General features: G+C 46.6%; 1 protein-coding gene across 1 annotated transcript in view; it reads left to right on the top strand.

Moving 5' to 3' along the window:
- Positions 1-23506, top strand: part of LOC120026189 (zinc finger FYVE domain-containing protein 16-like) — a 49031-nt gene extending 25525 nt beyond the window's left edge. Inside the window, exons 5-16 of the mRNA XM_038971013.1 lie at positions 9978-10154; positions 10431-10570; positions 10732-11071; positions 11445-11600; positions 13036-13260; positions 15311-15393; positions 16357-16461; positions 19801-19951; positions 20405-20648; positions 20761-20866; positions 21030-21206; positions 21497-23506. Coding sequence (XP_038826941.1) covers positions 9978-10154; positions 10431-10570; positions 10732-11071; positions 11445-11600; positions 13036-13260; positions 15311-15393; positions 16357-16461; positions 19801-19951; positions 20405-20648; positions 20761-20866; positions 21030-21206; positions 21497-21655 — 2063 coding nt within the window. The 3' untranslated portion in view covers positions 21656-23506. The remainder of the gene's footprint in view (positions 1-9977; positions 10155-10430; positions 10571-10731; positions 11072-11444; positions 11601-13035; positions 13261-15310; positions 15394-16356; positions 16462-19800; positions 19952-20404; positions 20649-20760; positions 20867-21029; positions 21207-21496) is intronic.
- The last annotated feature ends 3411 nt before the right edge of the window (positions 23507-26917 follow it).

Genomic DNA, 26917 nt, shown 5'->3' with positions numbered 1-26917 from the left:
CTGAATATAAGAGCAACGTCAACTCACTATCATTACGACCAGGAATATGACTCTTCCGAAGCGGATCCTGTGTTTTGCCTTCCACCCAGTACAATGGATCTGATCCCAGCCAGCGACCCTAAACAACGATGTCGTAAAAGGGGCAAACGAAGCGGTCTTCTGGTCAGGCTTCGGAGACGGGCACATCGCGCTCCACTCCCTAGCATACTACTCGCCAATGTCCAGTCTCTTGACAACAAGGTTGATGAAATCCGAGCAAGGGCAGCGTTCCAGAGAGACATCAGAGACTGTAACGTTCTTTGCTTCACGGAAACATGGCTCACTCGAGAGACGCTAACGGAGTCGGTGCAGCCAGCTGGTTTCTTCACGCATCGCACCGACAGAAACAAACATCTTTCTGGTAAGAAGAGGGGCGGGGGGGTATGCCTTATGATCAATGAGACGTGGTGTGATCATAACAACATACAGGAACTCAAGTCATTCTGTTCACCTGACTTAGAATTCCTCACAATCAAATGTCGACTGCATTATCTACCAAGGGAATTCTCTTCGATTATAATCACAGCCGTATATATTCCCCCCCAAGCAGACACATCGATGGCCCTGAACGAACTTTATCTGACTCTATGTAAACTGGAAACCACACACCCTGAGGCTGCATTCATCGTAGCTGGGGATTTTAACAAGGCTAATCTGAAAACAAAACTCCCTAAATTCTATCAGCATATCGATTGTGCTCCCAGGGCTGGTAAAACCCTGGATCATTGTTATTCTAACTTCCGCGACGCATATAAGGCCCTCCCCCGCCCTCCTTTCGGAAAAGCTGACCACGACTCCAGTTTGTTGCTTCCAGCCTACAAACAGAAACTAAAACAAGAAGCTCCAGCGCTCAGGTCTGTTCAACGCTGGTCCGACCAATCTGATTCCACGCTTCAAGACTGCTTCGATCAGGGGATTGGGATATGTTCCGCATTGCGTCCAACAACAACATTGACGAATACGCTGATTCGGTGAGTGAGTTCATTAGAAAGTGCATTGGCGACGTAATACCCACAGCAACGATTAAAACATTCCAAAACCAGAAACCGTGGATTGATGGCAGCATTCGCGTGAAACTGAAAGCGCGAACCACTGCTTTTAACCAGGGCAAGGTGACCGGAAACATGACCGAATACAAACAGTGTAGCTATTCCCTCCGCAAGGCAATCAAACAAGCTAAGTGCCAGTATAGAGACAAAGTAGAGTCGCAATTCAACAGCTCAGACACAAGAGGTATATGGCAGGGTCTACAGTCAATCACGGATTACAAAAAGAAAACCAGCCCCGTCGCGGACCAGGATGTCTTGCTCCCAGACAGACTAAATAACTTTTTTGCTCGCTTTGAGGACAATACAGTGCCACTGACACGGCCCGCTACCAAAACCTGCGGGCTCTCCTTCACTGCAGCTGAGGTGAGTAAAACATTTGAACGTGTTAACACTCGCAAGGCCGCCGGCCCAGACGTCATTCCCAGCCTGGTCCTCAGAGCATGCGCAGACCAGCTGGCTGGTGTGTTTACGGACATATTCAATCAATCCTTATCCCAGTCTGCTGTTCCCACATACTTCAAGAGGGCCACCATTGTTCCTGTTCCCAAGAAAGCTAAGGTAACTGAGCTAAACGACTACCGCCCCGTAGCACTCACTTCGGTCATCATGAAGTGCTTTGAGAGACTAGTCAAGGACCATATCACCTCCACCCTACCTGACACCCTAGACCCACTCCAATTTGCTTACCGACCCAATAGGTCCACAGACGACGCAATCGCAACCACACTGCACACTGCCCTAACCCATCTGGACAAGAGGAATACCTATGTGAGAATGCTGTTCATCGACTACAGCTCAGCATTTAACACCATAGTACCCTCCAAACTCGTCATCAAGCTCGAGACCCTGGGTCTCGACCCCGCCCTGTGCAACTGGGTACTGGACTTCCTGACGGGCCGCCCCCAGGTGGTGAGGGTAGGTAACAACATCTCCACCCCGCTGATCCTCAACACTGGGGCCTCACAAGGGTGCGTTCTGAGCCCTCTCCTGTACTCCCTGTTCACCCACGACTGCGTGGCCATGCACGCCTCCAACTCAATCATCAAGTTTGCGGACGACACTACAGTGGTAGGCTTGATTACCAACAACGACGAGACGGCCTACAGGGAGGAGGTGAGGGCCCTCGTTGTGTGGCGTCAGGAAAATAACCTCACACTCAACGTCAACAAAACAAAGGAGATGATTGTGGACTTCAGGAAACAGCAGAGGGAGCACCCCCCTATCCACATCGACGGGACAGTAGTGGAGAGGGTAGTAAGTTTTAAGTTCCTCGGTGTACACATCACGGACAAACTGAATTGGTCCACCCATACAGACAGCGTTGTGAAGAAGGCGCAGCAGCGCCTCTTCAACCTCAGGAGGCTGAAGAAATTTGGCTTGTCACCAAAAGCACTCACAAACTTCTACAGATGCACAATCAAGAGCATCCTGTCGGGCTGTATCACCGCCTGGTACGGCAACTGCTCCGCCCACAACCGTAAGGCTCTCCAGAGGGTAGTGAGGTCTGCACAACGCATCACCGGGGGCAAACTACCTGCCCTCCAGGACACCTACACCACCCGATGTCACAGGAAGGCCATAAAGATCATCAAGGACAACAACCAACCGAGCCACTGCCTGTTCACCCCGCTATCATCCCGAAGGCGAGGTCAGTACAGGTGCATCAAAGCAGGGACCGAGAGACTGAAAAACAGCTTCTATCTCAAGGCCATCAGACTGTTAAACAGCCACCACTAACATTTAGTGGCCGCTGCCAACATACTGACTCAACTCCAGCCACTTTAATAATGGGAATTGATGGAAATGTATGTAAAAATGTATCACTAGCCACTTTAAACAATGCCACTTAATATAATGTTTACATACCCTACATTACTCATCTCATATGTATATGTATATACTGTACTCTATATCATCTACTGCATCTTGCCATTTTTATGTAATACATGTATCACTAGCCACTTTAAACTATGCCACTTTATGTTTATATACCCTACATTACTCATCTCATATGTATATACTGTACTCTATACCATCTTCTGCATCTTGCCTATGCCGTTCTGTACCATCACTCATTCATATATCTTTATGTACATATTCTTTATCCCTTTACACTTGTGTGTATAAGGTAGTAGTTGTGGAATTGTTAGGTTAGATTACTCGTTGGTTATTACTGCATTGTCGGAACTAGAAGCACAAGCATTTCGCTACACTCGCATTAACATCTGCTAACCATGTGTATGTGTGTAATGGTCGTCATAGTCGTTCTCCTCCTCAGACGAGGAGGAGCATGGATCGGACCAACACGCAGAGTGGGTAGTGCTCATGATCATTTATTAAAACGAAACTGAACACTAACACGAAACAAAATAACAAAAATGAGTACAACCGACAACAGTCCCGTGTGGCACGAATACAAACACGGAAACAAACACCCACAAAACACACGTGAAACCCCGGCTGCCTTAGTATGATTCTCAATCAGGGACAACGATTGACAGCTGCCTCTGATTGAGAATCATACCAGGCCGAACACAAAATCCCAACATAGAAAATCACACATAGACAAACCCACCCAACTCACGCCCTGACCAACTAAATAAATACAAGACAAAAGAAAACAGGTCAGGAACGTGACAATGTGACAAATAAAATTTGATTTGATTTGATTTGGTCAATGACCTGAAGAGAGCTGGGAACACAGTCTCAAAGAAAACCATTAGTAACATACTACGCCGTCATGGATTAAAATCCTGCAGCGCACGCAAGGTCCCCCTGCTCAAGCCAGCGCATGTCCAGGCCTGTCTGAAGTTTGCCAATGACCATCTGGATGATCCAGAGGAGGAATGGGAGAAGGTCATGTGGTCTGATGAGACAAAAATAGAGCTTTTTGGTCTAAACTCCACTCGCCGTGTTTGGAGGAAGAAGAAGGATGAGTACAACCCCAAGAACACCATCCCAACCGTGAAGCATGGAGGTGGAAACATCATTCTTTGGGGATGCTTTTCTGCAAAGGGGACAGGACGACTGCACCGTATTGAAGGGAGGATGGATGGGGCCATGTATCGCGAGATCTTGGCCAACAACCTCCTTCCCTCAGTAAGAGCATTGAAGATGGGTCGTGGCTGGGTCTTCCAGCATGACAACGACCCGAAACACACAGCCAGGGCAACTAAGGAGTAAGAAGCATCTCAAGGTCCTGGAGTGGCCTAGACAGTCTCCAGACCTGAACCCAATAGAAAATCTTTGGAGGGAGCTGAAAGTCCGTATTGCCCAGCGACAGCCCCAAAACCTGAAGGATCTGGAGAAGGTCTGTATGGAGGAGTGGGCCAAAATCCCTGCTGCAGTGTGTGCAAACCTGGTCAAGAACTACAGGAAACGTATGATCTCTGTAATTGCAAACAAAGGTTTCTGTACCAAATATTAAGTTCTGCTTTTCTGATGTATCAAATACTTATGTCATGCAATAAAATGCAAATTAATTACTTAAAAATCATACAATGTGATTTTCTGGATTTTTGTTTTAGATTCCGTCTCTCACAGTTGAAGTGTACCTATGATAAAAATTACAGACCTCTACATGCTTTGTAAGTAGGAAAACCTGCAAAATCGGCAGTGTATCAAATACTTGTTCTCCCCAATGTATATATATATATACAGTTGAAGTCTGAAGTTTACATACACTTAGATTGAAGTCATTAAAACTTATTTTTCAACCACTCCACAAATTTCTTGTTAACAAACTATCGTTTTTGCAAGTCGGTTAGGACATCTACTTTATGTTTGACACAAGTAATTTTTTTTTCAGTGCCTCTTTGCTTGACATCATGGGAAAATCCAAAGAAATCAGCCAAGACCTCAGAAAAAAATTGTATACCTCCACAAGTCTGGTTCATCCTTGGGAGCAATTTGCAAATGCCTGATGGTGTCACGATCGTCAATGGGAGAGAGTGAGGACCAAAATGCAGCGTGTGGAAAGTACATCTTCTTTATTTAAGAAAGAAGACGAAAACGAAACGAACACTATACAAACTAAACAAAACAACAAAACAGACGACCGTGAAGCTATTCAAACATAAGTGCTGACACTAAACACCGCGTCGTCGTGCTGCCTCCATTCGCCGGTATCCCTCCTCGCACTGCGCCAGAGAATCCCAGGCGGGCTCCGGCACTCGCCCTGGGTCGATCGCCCACCTGTCGATCTCCTCCCACGTAGTGTAGTCCAGATTACGCTCCCATTGCCATTCCTCCTTGCGCTGCTCCTGTTGCCGCTTATCACGCTGCTTGATCCCGCATTGGTGGGTAATTCTGTCACGATCGTCAATGGGAGAGAGTGAGGACCAAAATGCAGCGTGTGGAAAGTACATCTTCTTTATTTAAGAAAGAAGACGAAAACGAAACGAACACTATACAAACTAAACAAAACAACAAAACAGACGACCGTGAAGCTATTCAAACATAAGTGCTGACACTAAACACTTAGACATAGACAATTACCCACAAATGCATGATGCCCATGGCTGCCTTAAATATGGCTCCCAATCAGAGACAAATGAAAGACATCTGTCTCTGATTGAGAACCACTCAGGCAACCATAGACATACCTAGAAACATTCACTCAACCATAGACATACCTAGAAACATTCACTCAACACAAACTCATACACTACACCCAACACCCCCTTTACCATATAACCACCCAAAACGACAAAACACAAACATTCCCCATGTCACACCCTGACCTAACTAAAATAATAAAGAAAACAAAGAATACTAAGGCCAGGGCGTGACAGATGGTAGCACGTTCATCTGTACAAACAATAGTACGCAAGTATTAACACCATGGGACCACGCAGCCGTCATACCGCTCCGGAAGGAGACACGTTCTGTCTCCTAGAGATGAACGTACTTTGGTGCGAAAAGTGCAAATCAATCCCAGAACAACAGCAAAGGACCTTGTGAAGATGCTGGAGGAAACCGGTACAAAAGTATCTATATCCACGGCAAAACGAGTCCTATATCAACATAACCTGAAAGGCCGCTCAACAAGGAAGAAGCCCCTGCTCCAAAACCGCCATAAAAAAGCCAGACTATGGTTTGCAACTGCACATGGGGATAATGTCCTCTGGTCTGATGAAACAAAAATAGAACTGTTTGGCCATAATGACCATCGTTATGTTTGGAGGAAAAAGGGGGAGGCTTGCAAGCCGAAGAACACCATCCCAACCGTGAAGCACGGGGGTGACAGCATCATGTTGTGCGGGTGCTTTGCTGCAGGAGGGACTGGTGCACTTCACAAAATAGATGGCATCATGAGGAAGGAAAATTATGTGGATATATTGAAGCAACATCTCAAGACATCAGTCAGGATGTTAAAGCTTGGTTGCAAATGGGTCTTCCAAATGGACAATGAGCCCAAGCATACTTCCAAAGTTGTGGAAAAATGGCTTAAGTACACTAGTCAATGTATTGGAGTGGCCATCACAAAGCCCTGACCTCAATCCTACAGAAAAATTGTGGGCAGAACTGAAAAAGCGTGTGCGTGCAAGGCCTACAAACCTGACTCAGTTACACCAGCTCTGTCAGGAGGAATGGGCCAAAATTCACCCAACTTATTGTGGGAAGCTTGTGGAAGGCTACCTGAAACATTTGACCCAAGTTAAACAATTTAAAGGCAATGCTACCAAATAGTAATTGAGTGTATGTGAACTTCTGACCCACTGGTAATGTGATGAAAGAAATAGAAGCTGAAATAAATCATTCTCGCTACTATTATTCTGACATTTCACATTCTTAAAATAAAGTGGTGATCCTAACTGACCTAAGACAGGGACTTTATACTAGGATTAAATGTCAGGAATTGTGAAAAACTGAGTTTAAATGTATTTGGCTAAGGTGTATGTAAACTTCTAGCTTGAACTGTATATATCTCTCTATATATATCTCCCCCTCTCTCTTTATATATCTCGCCCTCTCTCTCTCGCCCTCTCTCCCTCCCTCTCCCTATATCTCGCCCTCTCTCTCTCTCCCTATATCTCGCCCTCTCACTCTCTCCCTCTATCTCGCCCTCTCTCTCTTTCTCTCTCTCTTTCTCACTCTCGCCCTCTCTCTCTCTTGCTCTCTCTCTCTCGCCCTCTCTCTCTCTCGCCCTCTCTCTCTCGCGCCCTATCTCTCTCTCTCTCGCCCTCTCTCTCTCGCCCTACCTCTCTCTCTCTCGCCCTCTCTCTCTCTCTCTCTCGCCTAACCTCTCTCTCTCTCGCCCTACCTCTCTCTCTCTCGCACGCCCTAACTCTCTCTCTCTCGCCCGCCCTCCCTCTCTAGCCTGCCCTCTCTCTCTCTCTCTCTCTCTCTCTCGCCCTCTCTCTCTCCCTTTCTCGCCCTCTCTCTCTCTCCCTTTCTTGCCCCCTCTCTTTCTCTCTCTCTCTCTCTCCCTCTCTCGCCCTCTCTCTCTCTCGCCCTCTTTCTCGCCCTACCTCTCTCTCTCTCGCCCTACCTTTCTCTCACTCTCTCTCTCGCCCTACCTTTCTCTCACTCTCTCTCTCGCCCTACCTCTCTCTCACCCTCTCTCTCTTGCCCTCTCTCTCTCGTCCGCCCTCTCTCTCGCCCTCTCTCGCCCGCTCTCTCTCTCTCTCCCTCTCTCTCTCCCTTTCTCGCCCTCTCTCTCTCTCCCTTTCTCGCCCTCATTCTTCCCATCTCTCGCTCTCCCCATCTCGCCCTCTCGCTCTCTGTCTCTCTCCATTCTCTTGTTTTCCCCATCATTGCGCGCTCACTCTTGCCTGATTCACACAATAGGGCCGACCTAAACTTCGCTTTGCTGGCTCTGACATTGTCTTTTCCAGCACGGGGCCAGCAACTGGATGCGTAACCAGGCCAGCCCAGTACAGCTTGGCTTGGTTCAGCTCTGTAGGGCTCAGTAGTGTAAAAGGGAGAGCTGTCTCCATGTGATGCTGGGCCTCCATCTGTCTACAGTAGATTGCTGTATGCATATTGGAGTGTCTGGCCAGGAGAGGTGGTGGAACGGTTGTTTTGATTACAGTTCACCATTTACGTTTACAGAGGCTATATACAAGAAATGCTTCTACTTCATGCCAAACATTCCATACAACAATGTTAATTAGCTATAGCACAGAACATAATATGTCTAGATCAGTTTGTACATCCGTGTATGCATCTCTGTGTATTGAAAATCATGTCCAGATCTATGTACATACTGTATACAAATTGTGTACTCGGTCTTGCCCCCTGACCTCTGTCTGTGTTCATGTCCCATGTTTGTATGCTAATGCTTTTTCCTCTCTGCCTACCTCTACAGTCGTGGCCAAAAGTTTTGAGAATGACACAAATATTAATTTCCACAAAGTTTGCTGCTTCAGTGTCTTTAGATATTTTTGTCAGATGTTACTATGGAATACTGAAGTATAATTACAAGCATTTCATAAGTGTCAAAGGCTTTTATTGACAATTACATGAAGTTGATGCAAAGAGTTAATATTTGCAGTGTTGAGCCTTCTTTTTCAAGATCTCCTCAATCCGCCCTGGCATGCTGTCAATTAACTTCTGGGCCACATCCTGACTGATGGCAGCCCATTCTTGCAAAATCAATGCTTGGAGTTTGTCAGAATTTGTGGGTTTTTGTTTGTCCACCCGCCTCTTGAGGATTGACCACAAGTTCTCAATGGGATTAAGGTCTGGGGAGTTTCCTGGCCATGGACCCAAAATATCAATGTTTTGTTCCCCAAGCCACTTAGTTATCACTTTTGCCTTATGGCAAGGTGCTCCATAAGGCTGGAAAAGGTATTGTTTGTCACCAAACTGTTCCTGGATGGTTGGGAGAAGTTGCTCTCGGAGGATGTGTTGGTACCATTCTTTATTCATGGCTGTGTTCTTAGGCAAAATTGTCAGTGAACCCACTCCCTTGGCTGAGAAGCAACCCCACACATGACTGGTCTCAGGATGCTTTACTGTTGGCATGACACAGGACTGATGGTAGCGCTCACCTTGTCTTCTCTAGAACAAGCTTTATTCCGGATGCCCCAAACATCAGAGAAAATGACTTTACCCCAGTCCTCAGCAGTCCCTGTACCTTTTGCAGAATATCAGTCTGTCCCTGATGTTTTTCCTGGAGAGAAGTGGCTTCTTTGCTGCCATTCTTGACACCAGGCCATCCTCCAAAAGTCTTCGCTTCACTGTGCATGCAGACACACTCACACCTGCCTGCTGCCATTCCTGAGCAAGCTCTGTACTGGTGGTGCCCCGATCCCGCAGCTGAATCAACTTTAGGAGAGGGTCCTGGCACTTGCTGGACTTTCTTGGGTGGCCTGAAGCCTTCTTCACAACAATTGAACCGCTCTCTTTGAAGTTCTTGATGATCCAATAAATGGTTGATTTAGGTGCAATCTTACTGGCAGCAATATCCTTGCCTGTGAAGCCCTTTTTGTGCAAAGCAATGATGACGGCACGTGTTTCCTTGCAGGTAACCATGGTTGACAGAGGAAGAAAATGATTCCAAGCACCACCCTCCTTTTGAAGCTTCCAGTCTGTTATTCGAACTCAATCAACATGACAGAGTGATCTCCAGCCTTGTCCTCGTCAACACTCACACCTGTGTTAATGAGAGAATCACTGACATGATGTCAGCTGGCCCTTTTGTGGCAGGGCTGAAATGCAGTGGAAATGTTTTTTGGGGATTCAGTTCATTTTCATGGCGAAGAGGGACTTTGCAATTAATTGCAATTCATCTGATCACTCTTCATAACATTCTGGAGTATATGCAAATTGCCATCATACAAACTGAGGCAGCAGACATTGTGAAAATTAATATTTGTGTCATTCTCAAAACTTATGGCCACGACTGTACCTACCTGTCTCTCCCCTCCCTCTCCCCTCTAGCCCAGGCGCTGGAGCGTATGAGGAGTCCGCCAGGTCCGAGCCCCAACCCCAACGTCCCGTCAGAGTACTGCAGCACCATCCCCCCCATGCAGCAGGCCCGGGCTGCAGGCACCCTCAACTCCCCCCCGCCCACCGTCATGGTGCCTGTCTCCGTGCTCAAAAACCCTGGCAGCGATGGTACGTATGCAACCCTACATGGGCCGTTGTAGTCGCTAGTTGTGTAACCGTAGTCCCAAAAGCGGTAAACATCCTGTTACTCCCCATAGAATAGCTTATTCAGCCACAGTTTGGTTATGATTACATTTTATTTGTATTTTTTTCTGATTTTGTATTTCTTGTTTTATTTTCGGTTTGTTTCACATTTATATTAATTTTGACACTCTAATCTAAACAACAGTTGAAATGAAAGGGGAAGTGACAGAAGTTCCTGTCCCTGTGTGGTGCATGTGTCAGGTTGTCCTCGTGAGCAGAAGCGTGTGTGGTTTGCAGATGGCATCCTGCCCAATGGAGAGGTGGCCAACACCACCAGGCTCTCTGTGACCGGCAGGAGGGGCTCCCAGGAGTCCAGCCCTGTCACACCTGACCCACCTACAGTAAGAGGCATCACTGAGACACACGAATGTGGCTAGACCCCACACAGAAACACACATAAAGTGCACATACACATGTAACCTTGACACATACATACATTTATCTCTCTTTCTGTATGTTAATACGTCTATTCATCCATCTCTTATCCGTCTGTGTCCTCCAGGCTGGCAGCAGAGTGTCCCCTGGCTCTGCAGCGGTATCAGAGGGTGGTGTGTCGACCCCAGTGGAGGTGGTGCGCCCCCCAGTGTCAGGACCCTGGGACTACAGCCTGCTGTGTGGGATGGGGGGCTGTGTGGAGAGGAGCCCCAGTCTGCTGCCAGAGGATGAGGAGGGTTTGCCACCTCTACTCATCACCACCGGAGAGGAGGAAGGAGGGGGGGATCTATTGGTGGAGGAGCGCCCCGCCCCCTGCCAGATCCTTCTCCTATTGGAGGAGGGAGGGCCGCGACCTTTGACCTTTGTCCTCAACGCAAACCTGCTGGTCAACGTCAAACTGGTCACCTGTGAGTTGAACACCCATCTCTACCCTCCTATTCTTCCTGGGGTACATCTCAATAATGTGAAGTGTCTTCCTCTTGTATCCTTTCCTTCATCTGCACTGATCTGTAAAGACGGGACAAGTGAAGCAATGTAGCCTAGCCGATGCCTACTGGGGGCTAGCTTTCACCTGTCCAATTCTTTCAGATCAGTTCTTATTAAAGCAAAGTTGACAAGGAGAGTATTGAGATGTACCCCTAGGCCCATTCTAAAAACGAATGTGTATCCTGTGTGTATGTATCTCTGTTATTTTTATCAGATTGTGGTCGTAGGTGTTTTGCAGGCAATGTGTGTCTGTATTTGTGTATCCTCACTGTGTGTATGTCTACTGTGCTGTAGACTGCTGTAGGAAATGCTGGTGTATGGGCTCCAGTGGTCTACAGACTGTGGGACAGAGGGAGATAGTGTTCATCCTGGAGGTTCTGCCAGAGGAGAGGGCTCTGCCCAAAGACCTGTTCACACTCTACCTCTCCATCTACCAGGACGCACAGAGAGGTAATACACATACCAGGACACCCACACACACACACTCTGCCACGCCACTCCATCTACCAGGACGCACAGAGAGGTAACACACATACCAGGACACCCACACACACACACTCTGCCACGCCACTCCATCTACCAGGACGCACAGAGAGGTAATACACATACCAGGACACCCACACACACACACTCTGCCACGCCACTCCATCTACCAGGACGCACAGAGAGGTAATACACATACCAGGACACCCACACACACACACTCTGCCACGCCACTCCATCTACCAGGACGCACAGAGAGGTAATACACATACCAGGACACCCACACACACACACTCTGCCACGCCACTCCATCTACCAGGACGCACAGAGAGGTAACACACATACCAGGACACCCACACACACACACTCTGCCACGCCACTCCATCTATCAGGACGCACAGAGAGGTAACACACATACCAGGACACCCACACACACACACTCTGCCACGCCACTCCATCTATCAGGACGCACAGAGAGGTAATACACATACCAGGACACCCACACACACACACTCTGCCACGCCACTCCATCTACCAGGACGCACAGAGAGGTAACACACATACCAGGACACCCACACACACACACTCTGCCACGCCACTCCATCTATCAGGACGCACAGAGAGGTAACACACATACCAGGACACCCACACACACACACTCTGCCACGCCACTCCATCTACCAGGACGCACAGAGAGGTAATACACATACCAGGACACCCACACACACACACTCTGCCACGCCACTCCATCTATCAGGACGCACAGAGAGGTAATACACATACCAGGACACCCACACACACACACTCTGCCACGCCACTCCATCTATCAGGACGCACAGAGAGGTAATACACATACCAGGACACCCACACACACACACTCTGCCACGCCACTCCATCTACCAGGACGCACAGAGAGGTAACACACATACCAGGACACCCACACACACACACTCTGCCACGCCACTCCATCTACCAGGACGCACAGAGAGGTAACACACATACCAGGACACCCACACACACACACTCTGCCACGCCACTCCATCTACCAGGACGCACAGAGAGGTAACACACATACCAGGACACCCACACACACACACTCTGCCACGCCACTCCATCTATCAGGACGCACAGAGAGGTAACACACATACCAGGACACCCACACACACACACTCTGCCACGCCACTCCATCTACCAGGACGCACAGAGAGGTAACACACATACCAGGACACCCACACACACACACTCTGCCACGCCACTCCATCTACCAGGACGCACAGAGAGGTAACACACATACCAGGACACCCACACACACACACTCTGCCACGCCACTCCATCTACCAGGACACCTAGAAAGCCACACACACACACTGCCCACTATGTGTCTCTCCCTCCTCTCCTCCAGGGAAGTATGTAGAGGAGCTGGGCAACGTGGCGTTTACAGGTAGTTTCCTGGGGAGTAAGGAGCACGGCGGCGTGCTGTTTTACTCCCCTACCTTCCAGCCCCTGGAGGGCCTCTGTCTGCCCCCACAGCCCTTCCTCTGTGGTCTGCTCATCCAGAGGCTGGAGGTGCCCTGGGCCAAAGTGTTCCCCCTCAGACTGCTGCTACGGCTGGGAGCAGAACACAGTGGTGAGCCCCCAACAGTTACTAGCCTGTCTAAGTTCAGTGGGAATAAATACACTTGAGTATACAAAACATTATGAACACCTGCTCTTTCCAACACTTAGACTGACCAGGTGAATCCAGGTGAATCCAGGTGAAAGCTATTGATGTCACAGGTGAAAGAAGGATTTTTAAGCCTTGAGACAACTGAGACATGGATTGTGTATGTGTGCCATTCAGAGGGTGAATGGATAAGACAAAATATTTGTGTCTTTAAACTGGGTATGGTAGTAGGTGCCAGGCGCACTGGTTTGTGTCAAGAACTGCAGCGCTGCTGGGTTTTTCACGCTCAACAGTTTCCCGTGTGTATCAAGAATGGTCCACCACCCAAAGGACATCCAGCCAACTTGACAGAAATGTTGGAGTCAACATGGGCCAGCATCCCTGTAGAACGCTTTCAACACCTTGTAGAGTTCATGCCCAGACAAATTGAATCTGTCGTGAATGCAAAAGGGGGGTGCAATTAAATATTAGGAAGGTCTCCTTAATGTTTTGTACACTCAGTGTACACTATATATACAAAAGTATATACACTATATATACAAAAGACGCCCCTTCAAATTCGTGGATTTGGCTATTTCAGCCACACCCGTTGCTGACAGGTGTATAAAATCGAGCACACCGCCATGCAATCTCCATAGACAAACATTGGCAGTAGAATGGCCTTACCGAAGAGCTCAGTGAATTTGAACGTGGCACCGTCATAGGATGCCACCTTTCCAACCAGTCAGTTGTTCAAATTTCTACCCTGCTCGAGCTTCCCCGGTCAACTGTAAGTGCTGTTATGGTGATGTGGAAACGTCTAGGAGCAACAGCGGCTCAGCCGCGAAGTTGTAGGCAACACAAGCTCACAGAATGGGACCGCCGAGTCCTGAAGCACGTAGCGTGTAAAAATCCTCTGTCCTCGGTTGCAACACTCACTACCGAGTTCCAAACTGCCTCTGGAAGCAACGTCACCACAAGAAGCAACGTCAGCCGAAGAACTGTTCGTCGGGAGCTTCATGAAATGGGTTTCCGTGGCCGAGCAGCCGTACACAAGCCTAAGATCACCAAGCATCGGCTGGAGTGGTGTAAAGCTCGCCGCCATTGGACTCTGGAGCAGTGGAAACGCGTTCTCTGGAGTGATGAATCACGCTTCACCATCTGGCAGTCCGACGGACTAATCTGTGTTTGGTGGATGCCAGGAGAACGCTACCTGCCCCAACGCATAGTGCCAACTGTAAAGTTTGGTGGAGGAGGAATAATGGTCTGGGGCTCTTTTTCATGGTTTGGGCTAGGCCCCTTAGTTCCAGTGAAGGGAAATCTTAACGCTACTGCTTAGAATAACATTCTAGACAATTCTGTGATTTCAACTTTGTGGCAACAGTTTGGGGAAGGCCCTTTCCTATTTCAGCATGACAATGCCCCCGTGCACAAAGCGAGGTCCATACAGAAATGGTTTGTCGAGATCTGTGTGGAAGAACTTGACTGGCCTTGACAGAGCCCTGACCTCAACACAATCAAACACCTTTGGGATGAATTGGAACACCGACTGCGAGCCAGGCCTAATCACCCAACATCAGTGTCCGACCTCAGTAATGCTCTTGTGGCTGAATGGAAGCAAGTCCCCGCAGCAATGTTCCAACATCTAGTGGAAAGCCTTCCCAGAAGAGTGGAGGCTGTTATTGGGGGGACCAACAGCAGCAAAGGGGGACCAACTCCATATTAATGCCCATGATTTTGGAATGAGATGTTCGACAACCAGGTGTCCACATTTGGTCATGTAGTGTTCATGGTAATTCGCTTTAGAAGGCTATTCACTTTGACTGCTTTTCAAAGTCAAATCTGTTTTGATAGCTATTTCAAACCTAGATATCTGCTGTAGACTGTAGACTACTGCGATCACCTCTGCTTTCACTTTACTCACGCGCCCATAACTTACAGTAATGACATGGTGAAATAATAATGAAATTGTTACAACAAGTGTTTAGATGAATGTGGAGCCTGATTCTAATTACCTTTGGGTTTTTTTTTGCAGTGTACCCCAGCACTCTGGTCAGCGTCCGCTTCAGAGAAACTGTGTTCAGAGAGACAGGACACACCATCATGAACCTGTTGGCTGTAAGTACTGAAAACACACACACACACACATACACATAAAGAATACAGTAGCTGGAGTTTTGTATTGTAAATCTCATGTATTTTAGAGTATTTCCTTTTCTTTTAGCAATTTGATCACTCTAAAACATTGATAATAACCATTCACATCACACTGAAGCCAGGCAGTAAATGTAGGTCTCTAGCCCTGATGTAAAGCAGAGTTAAGACCCGTCTCCCTGATCGTCTGTGATGATCACTGAGCCGTATGCTGTGCAGTGTGTTTTCCCGCAGGAGGCCAGACAATATTGCTATATTGGAATTATTTCACCACTATGGCCTATTTATTGCCTTACCTCCCTTATCCTACCTCATTAGCACACACTGTATATAGACTTTTTCTATTGTATTATTGACTGTATGTTTGTTTATTCCACGTGTAACTCTGTGTTGTTGTTTGTGTCGCACTGCTTTGCTTTATCTTGGCCAGGTCACAGTTGTAAATGAGAACGTGTTCTCAACTGGCCTACCTGGTTAAATAAAGGTGAAATAAATAAATAAAATAAAATTAGAGACGGAGGACAGAAATGACACACAGAGCTAGATCAGGTCTCCGATGGGAGAACATACTGCAGTAGTTTGGTTCCCTGACAGCTGTTGTCTGGCGGGAGGAGAGGGGAGCCTTTAGTGGTCTCAGGTGGTACAGCAGTTAGGTTTGCTGCCTTCAGAACACATGAACGAACGAACGTCTCTCACTAAGTCACTCACTCACTCACTCACTCACTCACTCACTCACTCACTCACTCACTCACTCACTCACTCACTCACTCAGACACACACACACACACACACACACACACACACACACACACACACACACACAGTGTGTAATTTCTGTCCAATAATGACTTTAAAGAGATGTGTAGGCCACATACTATTAATGTCCCCAAAATAAACCGGTGACGTGTGTGTTGTGATCATCAACAGGACCTGAGGAACTACCAGTACAGTCTGCCTGCTGTGGAGGGTCTGAGGATCCACATGGAGATGGGCCACAGCTACATCGACATTCCCAAGAGCAGCTTCCCTGAGGTAAGACCAATGTGTGTGTGTCTCAGGGTTCCCAGGAAAACACCATTCTAAACAGCGCACATGATGCGAGCGGTTCCATAGCCTATGTGACAGAGATGAACATCTATTTTAGAAATGTTGAGAGGGAAGATCTAAAGATGCAACAACTAGCATGGGTTGTGAATATGACAGGGGTTGTGAATATGACAAGGGTTGTGAATATGACAAGGGTTGTGAATATGACAAGGGTTGTGAATATGACAAGGGTTGTGAATATGACAAGGATTGTGAATATGACAAGGGTTGTGAATATGACAAGGGTTGTGAATATGACAAGGGTTGTGAATATGACAAGGATTGTGAATATGACAAGGGTTGTGGGTTGTGAATATGACAAGGGTTGTGAATATGAAAAGGGTTGTGAATATGACAAGGGTTGTGAATATGAAAAGGGTTGTGAATATGACAAGGGTTGTGAATATGACAAGGGTTGTGAATATGACAAGGGTTGTGAATATGACAAGGGTTGTGAATATGACAAGGGTTGTGAATATGACAAGGATTGTGAATATGACAAGGGTTGTGAATATGACAAGGGTTGTGAATATGACAAGGATTGTGAATATGACAAGGGTTGTGAATATGACAAGGATTGTGCCTTTAGAAAACCGATAGAACATGATAAATACTGTTTTGAATGTCATTTCATCATTCTTATGGTCGGGATTTGGATAGGCTACTTTGAAACAAAAAAAAGCCCTTGTTTTAAACAATTATGTTTAAATAGTTTCAGAAAAGCTGACTGCCTCCACTCAGATTGCCAGAAGGGTGATGTTGCGGTGCGCAACAGGCACTGGCCTTTCTCTCCGATCTAAACGAACAGTGCTTCGAGTATGTCAGATTCAAGCCTTCAGACGTTAATATTAATTATCCTACATTATATTTGTGCAACATGGCTGGCGTTTAGCCTATATGTAATCAAAAGTCTGATAAAAAGTTCTGTACATTTTACAAACATACACTTAAGTTTTTCTTAACAGAAAAGCTCATGTTTTTTGGTTTTCAAATCGATTTTAATTGGCTATTTTGGTTAATGGCCTTGGTGCCCTAGCAGATGGCCTTGGTGCCCTAGCAGATGGCCTTGGTGCCCTAGCAGATGGCCTTGGTGCCCTGGCAGATGGCCTTGATGCCCTAGCAGATGGCCTTGGTGCCCTAGCAGATGGCCTTGGTGCCCTGGCAGATGGCCTTGGTGCCCTAGCAGATGGCCTTGGTGCCCTGGCAGATGGCCTTGATGCCCTAGCAGATGGCCTTGGTGCCCTAGCAGATGGCCTTGATGCCCTAGCAGATGGCCTTGGTGCCCTAGCAGATGGCCTTGATGCCCTAGCAGATGGCCTTGGTGCCCTAGCAGATGGCCTTGGTGCCCTGGCAGATGGCCTTGATGCCCTAGCAGATGGCCTTGGTGCCCTAGCAGATGGCCTTGGTGCCCTAGCAGATGGCCTTGGTGCCCTGGCAGATGGCCTTGGTGCCCTAGCAGATGGCCTTGGTGCCCTAGCAGATGGCCTTGGTGCCCTAGCAGATGGCCTTGGTGCCCTAGCAGATGGCCTTGGTGCCCTGGCAGATGGCCTTGGTGCCCTAGCAGATGGCCTTGGTGCCCTAGCAGATGGCCTTGGTGCCCTAGCAGATGGCCTTGGTGCCCTAGCAGATGGCCTTGGTGCCCTAGCAGATGGCCTTGGTGCCCTAGCAGATGGCCTTGGTGCCCTGGCAGATTGGGCATCTCTTGAAGGCCAATGGCCTTGCCTTGATTTATATTTGATGACTTTGACAGTGTACGTGTAGCTCTGCAGCACTGCGTCTCTCCAACAGCACCCTGGACAAGCTAAATATTTTGCGTACCTGACTATCTTTGGAAAAGTGGGTACTGCTTATCAGGGGGCAACATATGTTGTTGGAGGTGCATCTTGTTCAGTTTAGCTCAGAAAATTCCAACCTCGTCAATCTGCCGCCCTAGTGGTCCTCCTGCCTAATAGGAGGGCTGGTACTGTCTGTCATTCTGAGCACAGTTAAGCACCCAATGCAAATGGCTCTGGGAGTTTTCTCATACATCTGGTGATTTTAAATCTTGCCTGTCATTTGTCCGCTGCCAAATTTTCTTAACGGAAACCCTGGTGTGCATGTGTTTTTTTTGGTGCATTACTGTATAACTACACAGTTTTTCTTATTTTTACTATTTTCTACATTGTAGAATAATAGTGAAGACATCAAAACTATGGAATAACACATTGAATCATGTAGTAACCAAAAAAGTGTTTAACAAATCAAAATAAATATATTTTAGATTCTTCAAGTAGCCACCCTTTGCCTTGATGACAGCTTTGCACACTCTTGGCATTCTCTCAACCAGCTTCATGAGGTAGTCACCTGGAATGCATTTCAATTAACAGGTGTGCCTTTCTTTTTGGTTCCAACTGCCGTGTCTTTGTGAGACGAGGTGTGGGTGGACGGATGTTTTCCACATGTGTATTTCCCACCGTAAAGCATGGAGGAGGAGGTGTTATGGTGTGGGGGTACTTTGCTGGGGACACTGTGATTTATTTATAATTCAAGGCACACTTAACCAGTATGGCTTCCACAGAATTCTGCAGCGATACGCCATCCCATCTGGTTTGAGCTTGGTCCCACTATCATTTGTTTTTCAACAGGACAATGACCCAACACTGACCCAGGTTGTGTAAGGGCTATTTTACCAAGAAGGAGAGCGATGGCGGCAGGTAGCCTAGTGGTTAGAGCATTGGACTAGTAACCGAAAGGTTGCAAGATCGAATCCCAGAGCTGACAAAGTAAAAATCTGTTGTTCTTCCCCTGAACAAGGCAGTTAACCCACTGTTCCTAGGCCATCATTGAAAATAAGAATTTGTTCTTAACTGACTTGCCTAGTTAAATAAAGATAAAATAAAAAAAATAAAAAAATGTAAATGGAGTGCTGCAATAGATGACCTGGCCTCCACAATCCCCCGACCTCAACCAAATTGTGATGGTTTGGGATGAGTCGGGACCGCAGAGTTAAGGAAAAGCAGCCAACAAGTGCTCAGCATATGTGGGAACTTCTTCAAGACTAGTGGAAATGCATTCCAGGTGAAGCTGGTTGAGAGAATGCCAGACTGCAAAGCTGATATCAAGGCAAAGGGTGGCTATTTGAAGAATCTCAAATATAAAATATATTTTGAATTGTTTAACACTTTTTTGTTTACTACATGGTTCCATGTCTGTTATTTCATAGCTTTAATGTTTTCACCTATACATTGTAGAATAACAGTGTTTCTATAACTTTTGACCGGTAGTGTATATGTGCGTTTTTTCTAGATGCTGAAGGTTGTGAATGCGTCTAACGAGCATGTGATCAGTGTGGGTGCCGGGTTCAGCTCAGAGGCTGACTCCCACCTGGTCTGTTTCCAGAACAACGAGGGCACCTATCAGACCCAGGCCAACAGCCAGCCTGGCAAGACACGCACAGGTCAGTAACAACCCAGATTGCCCACTAGAGGTCAGAATAAACTGTTTTTTTTTTTTGCTTCAGAAACCAGGGTTGTGTTCATTAGGGCAAAATCTAAATTGTTTTGCAACAGAAAATGATAAAGAATGTTTCTTATTGGACAACTATATGTAGCCCACCCCTGTTTCAATCAGTGTTTTTTTCTATTTGGTGGATAATGAATACGTCCCAGATATGAAGCAGGTGTTTCTTTTGGAGTTGTGGTCTTGACTAGTTGAAACATTAAGTAGTCCTTGCTTGTCTTTCTGTTTGTTAAAACATATTATTTGTAATTAAATGAAAGAATATACTTGATTTGTGTCCTTGTCTTTTATCAGTACCAAACCAGAATTCAAACTAAATCGGTAAATCTGCTGGAATTTTATCTATGATATTGTGTTATTCTAACCAGTGTATTATTGTGTTATTCTATAGTGACGGGGGCCAGCTTCGTGGTGTTCAACGGGGCTCTGAAGGCCTCGTCAGGCTTCATCGCCAAGTCGAGCATCGTGGAGGACGGCCTGATGGTTCAGATCCCCCCAGAGACCATGGAGGCCCTGCGTGCCGCCCTGAGGGGGCAGACTGACTTCCACATCCCCTGTGGCAAGGCTGACGGAGGGGAGCTCCGGGACAATGTCACCGTCCGCTGGATTGACTGGAGCTCCCCTGTCAACGCTGGGTAAGGGATATGATACACACTAAAACATACAGACTCATATACACATAATGGTGATCTTCTCCCTGGTGCATGATTAGTCAATTAATTAATTAATGTGTGTATGTACCTGTAGTGTGACCAGTGGTGTAGACAGGAAACCTCTGGAGGGGGTCCACAGTGTGAGGATGCAGCAGGACACAGAATTTGAGTCGGACGGACGCACCATCAGGTGTACTGAGGTAGGACACAAACACACAGGTCATACATACAGACATGGAGTTCTGTTCACCTTCTGATTCACATCTCTCTGAAACGCACACTTGTAAACACACACATTCAGTCACTCAAACCTGTCTGTCTGTACCTGTCGAACGCCATTCTTCTGTCTGTCTCTCCCTCCAGGTGTTCTACTGGCTGAAGACTCCAGACATGTCCCTGTCTGCAGTGCTGTCGTCCTGCAATGTGTTCCACAGGGAGATGGCTGTGGCCAGCTGTAGTGCTCTGACCCCTCACCTCTCTGTCCTCTCAGCCAGCGGCATCAACTCCCTCGCCCTCAGAGTCTCCACACACACTGACATGGTAACTAATGTACTAACACACTGTAATGCTATGAATGGGTATCACTTTGTGACAAATGTATCTGTGAACAGAGCTATAAAAACATTTGATTGATCGATTGGTTGATTTAATATTCTAGAAACGAGACCCACTGGAGCCAAACAAAACTGTAAGGATATTAAGGATCTTAACTGAAGTGTGTGTGTGTGTGTGTGTGTGTGTGTGTGTGTGTGTGTGTGTGTGTGTGTGTGTGTGTGTGTGTGTGTGTGTGTGTGTGTGTGTGTGTGTGTGTGTGTGTGTGTGTGTGTCAGGTGGAGTACCAGGCCGGTTCAGGAGGCAGGCTCCTACCCCAGCGCTATATGAACGAGCTAGACAGCGCTCTGATCCCCGTCATCCACGGAGGTTCAGCCAGAGTACCACAGACAGCCATGGACATGGAGTTTATCTTCTACATCACACACACTGTCTAACACACACAGTCTCGCACATGGAAACACAAAAACTGTTAAACACTGTACGTGCCATTACACACACACACACACACACACACACACACACACACACACACACACACACACACACACACACACACACACACACACACACACACACACACACACACACACAGTCTGAATGTCTTTTCTCAGAGTAAGAGGCTGGAGCTCAGAGGACCTTGGACAAACTGACTGAACCTGAGTACACAAACAGCCAATCAGGCTTGGCTAATAACTGAACTAAAGACACACGCCGCCAATGGCAGGACATTCCCACAGAGTCTCTCTCTGAAGGCCTTAGAGAATAGAGATGTAGGCCTTTGTTCCAGGATGGACAGTGGAGAAACTGGAACAGTGACATAGCTTTAAGTCTGAGAAACATTATGAATGCTGCTTTAACCCACGCGGCCAAACACTTAGCACAAATAACAACAACAATCCCAAAAAGAATCAACTCTCCTGAAACTGACTTTTCTCATCTCTTCCTGCTCTGCCTTGACTTCTTGTTGGCATCTGTCTGTCAGCCAGCCAAGGAACACCTTGATGAATGTTTCCAACCGACACTGTCAACAAACTGCTTTCTTTTCTCTACTCTTCTTTTAATGTATTTACTGTATATTTAGAATGACCACATGGTAAAACAATGATGAATTATATTGAAGTTACTTGATTGACAGCTGTATGCCAAGCTTGTGAAGAGCAGCATGACATGAGACACTGATGTGCTTTGTAGAGGTTTCTAGATAAATTGTTATTTGAGGATGTGAACGCTATTTTAGAATGAGGAAATTCTAGAATGGCGTTTTGAACTTCCTCTCTCTTCATCGGCAGAGTGCAGAGTCTTGTTTAGCAGACCAGTGGTCTCTCCAGTTGTGTGTTATATGTGGGGAATTCTCTGACAACCCTCACTGTCTCGTCCAAATCTATAGAAATGATATCAAGCATTTTTAAGCGTAAAGTACTATTTTTTTGGGAACCGTTACTTAAATGGAATCGATGTTCGTATTTTTGATAGGACGTTAGCTTGCTGAGTCACTTTAGCAGGTGTAGTGCAAATAAGGCCTGAGGAGCAACAGAAAAAAACGATGGTCAAGAGTTTCCCCTGATGAGGAACACTGTAAAAGTATTAAAACTTCCCTTCATATTTTGTCTGGCCTGAGTTATTAGCTGCCCTAGAAAGCCTTGAACCAGCCAGACACATTCTTCAACAATATCACCGATACTGACTGATGTTATTGATATGGTCCAATCTTATTGATGAAGGTGAGTGTTAATGTAACATTGATCTATATAAATTCCTATTGATGCATATGATTGACCATTGACCATATCTTCCTTTCTCATCCTGTTGTGTTGCGGCTCTCTTAAAACCCTCTAGAGTCGACATAATAAGTAACATAAAAAAATCCCCATCAACATCCTTCAATTTAAACTACAGATATCTGATATCTCATTCCACCGCATCCGCCTATGGCGGCCTTCTGCGTCTGCGGTGAAAGATGGCAGAGCTGCAGCGGTGTTTATCAGACCATGAGACATCCCAAAAATCAGTCTCACGAAAACGTCTGTAACGTCCGAACGGTTTGCCCACTATGGAAGAGGGAGACTCTCAAACACGATGGTGTTCTCTGTATTGCTCTACGGGACTCGTCTGAAGGTAACAAGCAGTGGCGACCCCAAGCGTCCCAAATTTGTAGCAAAAAAATAAAATAAAGTTTTATGCTTGCCTGTTTAGCATTGTATTTTGACATTAATACATGTCACATATCAGTTTGCAATCAATGTAAAAAAATATATATATATATCATTGAGTTAATAAAGCTGCATACAAACATGGGTTCGACTCATTCATTGCTGTATGTTCCTACCTTACAAAATACTTAGTTATACATTTTTTTCGATGTTGTGGCTATAGTAATCGGCTATAATCGAAAACATCCTTGGGAGGTCCCTACCCCATTGAAGTTGAAATGTAAAATGGTTAATGGTAGGGTTATGGTTGGGTTAGGGTGGAGCACCCTGGATTTAGCCTCAAATCTTAAATGAAGTCCAAAATCCAAGATGGCTGCCATAATACCATCTGATGGAGGTTAAAACTATTCTATCGCGCCCAGAAACCTGCTCCTTTTACACTCTGTTCCGAACGTACTAGACGACCAGTTCTTATAGCCTTTAGCATACCATTATCCTACTCCTCCTCTGTTCCTCTGGTGATGTAGAGGTTAATCCAGGACCTGCAGTGCCTAGCTCCACTCCTATTTCCCAGGTGCTCTCCTTTGTTGACTTCTGTAACCGTAAAAGCCTTGGTTTCATGCATGTTAACATTAGAAGCCTCCTCTCTAAGTTTGTTTTATTCACTGCTTTAGCACACTCTGCCAACCCGGATGTCTTAGCCGTGTCTGAATCCTGGCTTAGGAAGACCACCAAAACCCCAGAAATGTCCATCCCTAACTATAACATTTTCCGCCAAGATAGAACTGCCAAAGGGGGCGGAGTTGCAATCTACTGCAGATATAGCCTGCAGAGTTCTGTCTTTACTATCCAGGTCTGTACCCAAACAATTCGAGCTTCTACCTTTAAAAATCACCTTTCCAGAAACAAGTCTCTCACCGTTGCTGCTTGCTATAGACCACCCTCTGACCCCAGCTGTGCCCTGGACACCATATGTGAATTGATTGCCCCCCATCTATCTTCAGAGCTCGTGCTGCTAGGTGATCTAAACTGGGACATGCTTAACACCCCGGCCATCCTACAATCTAAGCTTGATGCCCTCAATCTCACACTAATTATCAATGAACCTACCAGGTACAACCCCAAATCCGTAAACACAGGCACCCTCATAGATATCATCCTAACCAACTTGCCCTCCAAATACACCTCTGCTGTTTTCAACCAAGATCTCAGCGATCATTGCCTGCATCCGTAATGGGTCTGCGGTCAAACGACCACCCCTCATCACTGTCAAACGCTCCCTAAAACACTTCAGCGAGCAGGCCTTTCTAATCGACCTGGCAGGGGTATCCTGGAATGATATTGACCTCATCCCGTCAGTAGAGGATGCCTGGTTATTTAAAAAAAAAATGCCTTCCTCACCATCTTAAATAAGCATGCTGTCACGTTCTGACCATAGTTCTTATGTGTTTTGCTTGTTTTAGTGTTGGTCAGGACGTGAGCTGGGTGGGCATTCTATGTTGTGTCTTGTTTGTCCGTTTCTATGTTTGGCCTAATATGGTTCTCAATCAGAGGCAGATGTTTTGTGTTGTCTCTGATTGGGAATCATATTTAGGTGGCTTGTTTTGTGTTGGGATTTTGTGGGTGGTTGTTTCCTGTCTTTGTGTTTTCGCTGCACCAGATAGGGCTGTATCGGTTTGCCACATTTGTTATTTTGTATTGTGTAAGTGTTCACAGTTTCATTTAATTAAACATGTTGAACACGAGCTACGCTGCGTCTTGGTCCGATCCCTGCTACACCTCCTCTTCAGATGAAGAGGAGGAAGGCTGCCGTTACACATGCTCCATTCAAAAAAAATTGAACCAGGAACAGATATAGCCCTAGGTTCACTCCGGACCGGACTGCCTTTGACCAGCACAAAAATATCCTGTGGCGTACTGAATTAGCATTGAATAGCCCCCGTGATATGCAACTTTTCAGGGAAGTTAGGAACCAATATACACAGCCAGTTAGGAAAGCTAAGGCTAGCTTTTTCAAACAGAAATTTGCATCCTGTAGCACAAACTCAAAAAGGTTGTGGGACACTAAAGTCCATAGAGAATAAGAGCACCTCCTCCCAGCTGCCCACTGCACTGAGGCTAGGAAACACTGTCACCACCGATAAATCCACTATAATTGAGAATTTCAATAAGCATTTTTCTACGGCTGGCCGGGCTTTCCACCTGGCTACCCCTACCCCGGTCAACTACCCGGCACCCCCCACAGCAACTCGCCCAAGCCTCCCCCATTTCTCCTTCACCCAAATGCAGACCGCTGATGTTCTGAAAGAGCTGCAAAATCTGGACCCCTACAAATCAGCCGGGCTAGACAATCTGGACCCTCTCTTTCTAAAATGATATGCCGAAATTGTTGCAACCCCTATTTACTAGCCTGTTCAACCTCTCTTTCGTATCGTCTGAGATTCCCAAAGATTGGAAAGCAGCCACGCTCAAGGTCCTAAATGATTTCATAACCGCCAACGATAAGAGACATAACTGTGCAGCCGTATTCATCGACCTGCCCAAGGCTTTCAACTCTGTCAATCACCACATTCTTATCGGCAGAATTAACAGCCTTGGTTTCTCAAATGACTGCCTCGCCTGGTTCACCAACTACTTCTCTGATAGTGTTCAGTGTGTCAAATCGGAGGGCCTGTTGTCTGGACCTCTGGCATTCTCTATGGGGGTGCCACAGGGTTCAATTCTCGGGCCGACTCTCTTCTCTGTATACATCAATGATGTCGCTCTTGCTGCTGGTGATTCTCTGATCCACCTCTACGCAGACAACACCATTCTGTATACCTCTGGCCCTTCCTTGGACACTGTGTTAACTAACCTCCAGACGAGCTTCAATGCCATACAACTCTCCTTCCGTTGCCTCCAACTGCTCTTAAATGCAAGTAAAACAAAATGCATGCTCCTCAACTGATCGCTGCCCACGCCTGCCCGCCCGTCCAGCATCACTACTCTGGACGGTTCTGACTTAGAATATGTGGTCAACTACAAATACCTAGGTGTCTGGTTAGACTGTAAACTCTCCTTCCAGACTCACATTAAGCATCTCCAAACCAAAAATATATCTAGAATTGGCTTCCAATTTTGCAACAAAGCATCCTTCACTCATGCTGCCAAACATACCCTCGTAAAACTGACCATCCTACCGATCCTCGACTTTGGCGATGTCATTTACAAAATAGCCTCCAACACTCTACTCAACACATTGGATGCAGTCTATCACAGTGCCATCCGTTTGTCACCAAAGCCCCATATACTACCCACCATTGCGACCTGTACGCTCTCATTGGCTGGCCATCGCTTCATACTCATCGCCAAACCCACTGGCTCCAGGTCATCTACAAGTCTCTGCTAGGTAAAGCCCCGCCTTATCTCTGCTCACTGGTCACCATAGCAGCACCCACCCACAGCACGCGCTCCAGCAGGTAAATCTCACTAGTCACCCCCAAAGCCAATTCCTCCTTTGGCCGCCTTTCCTTCCAGTTTTCTGTTGCCAATGACTGGAACGAACTG

This window comes from Salvelinus namaycush, chromosome 31 (genome assembly GCF_016432855.1).
Source record: "Salvelinus namaycush isolate Seneca chromosome 31, SaNama_1.0, whole genome shotgun sequence".
Classification (NCBI taxonomy): Eukaryota; Metazoa; Chordata; class Actinopteri; order Salmoniformes; family Salmonidae; genus Salvelinus; species Salvelinus namaycush.
This window is presented reverse-complemented; position numbering and strand designations above follow the sequence as displayed.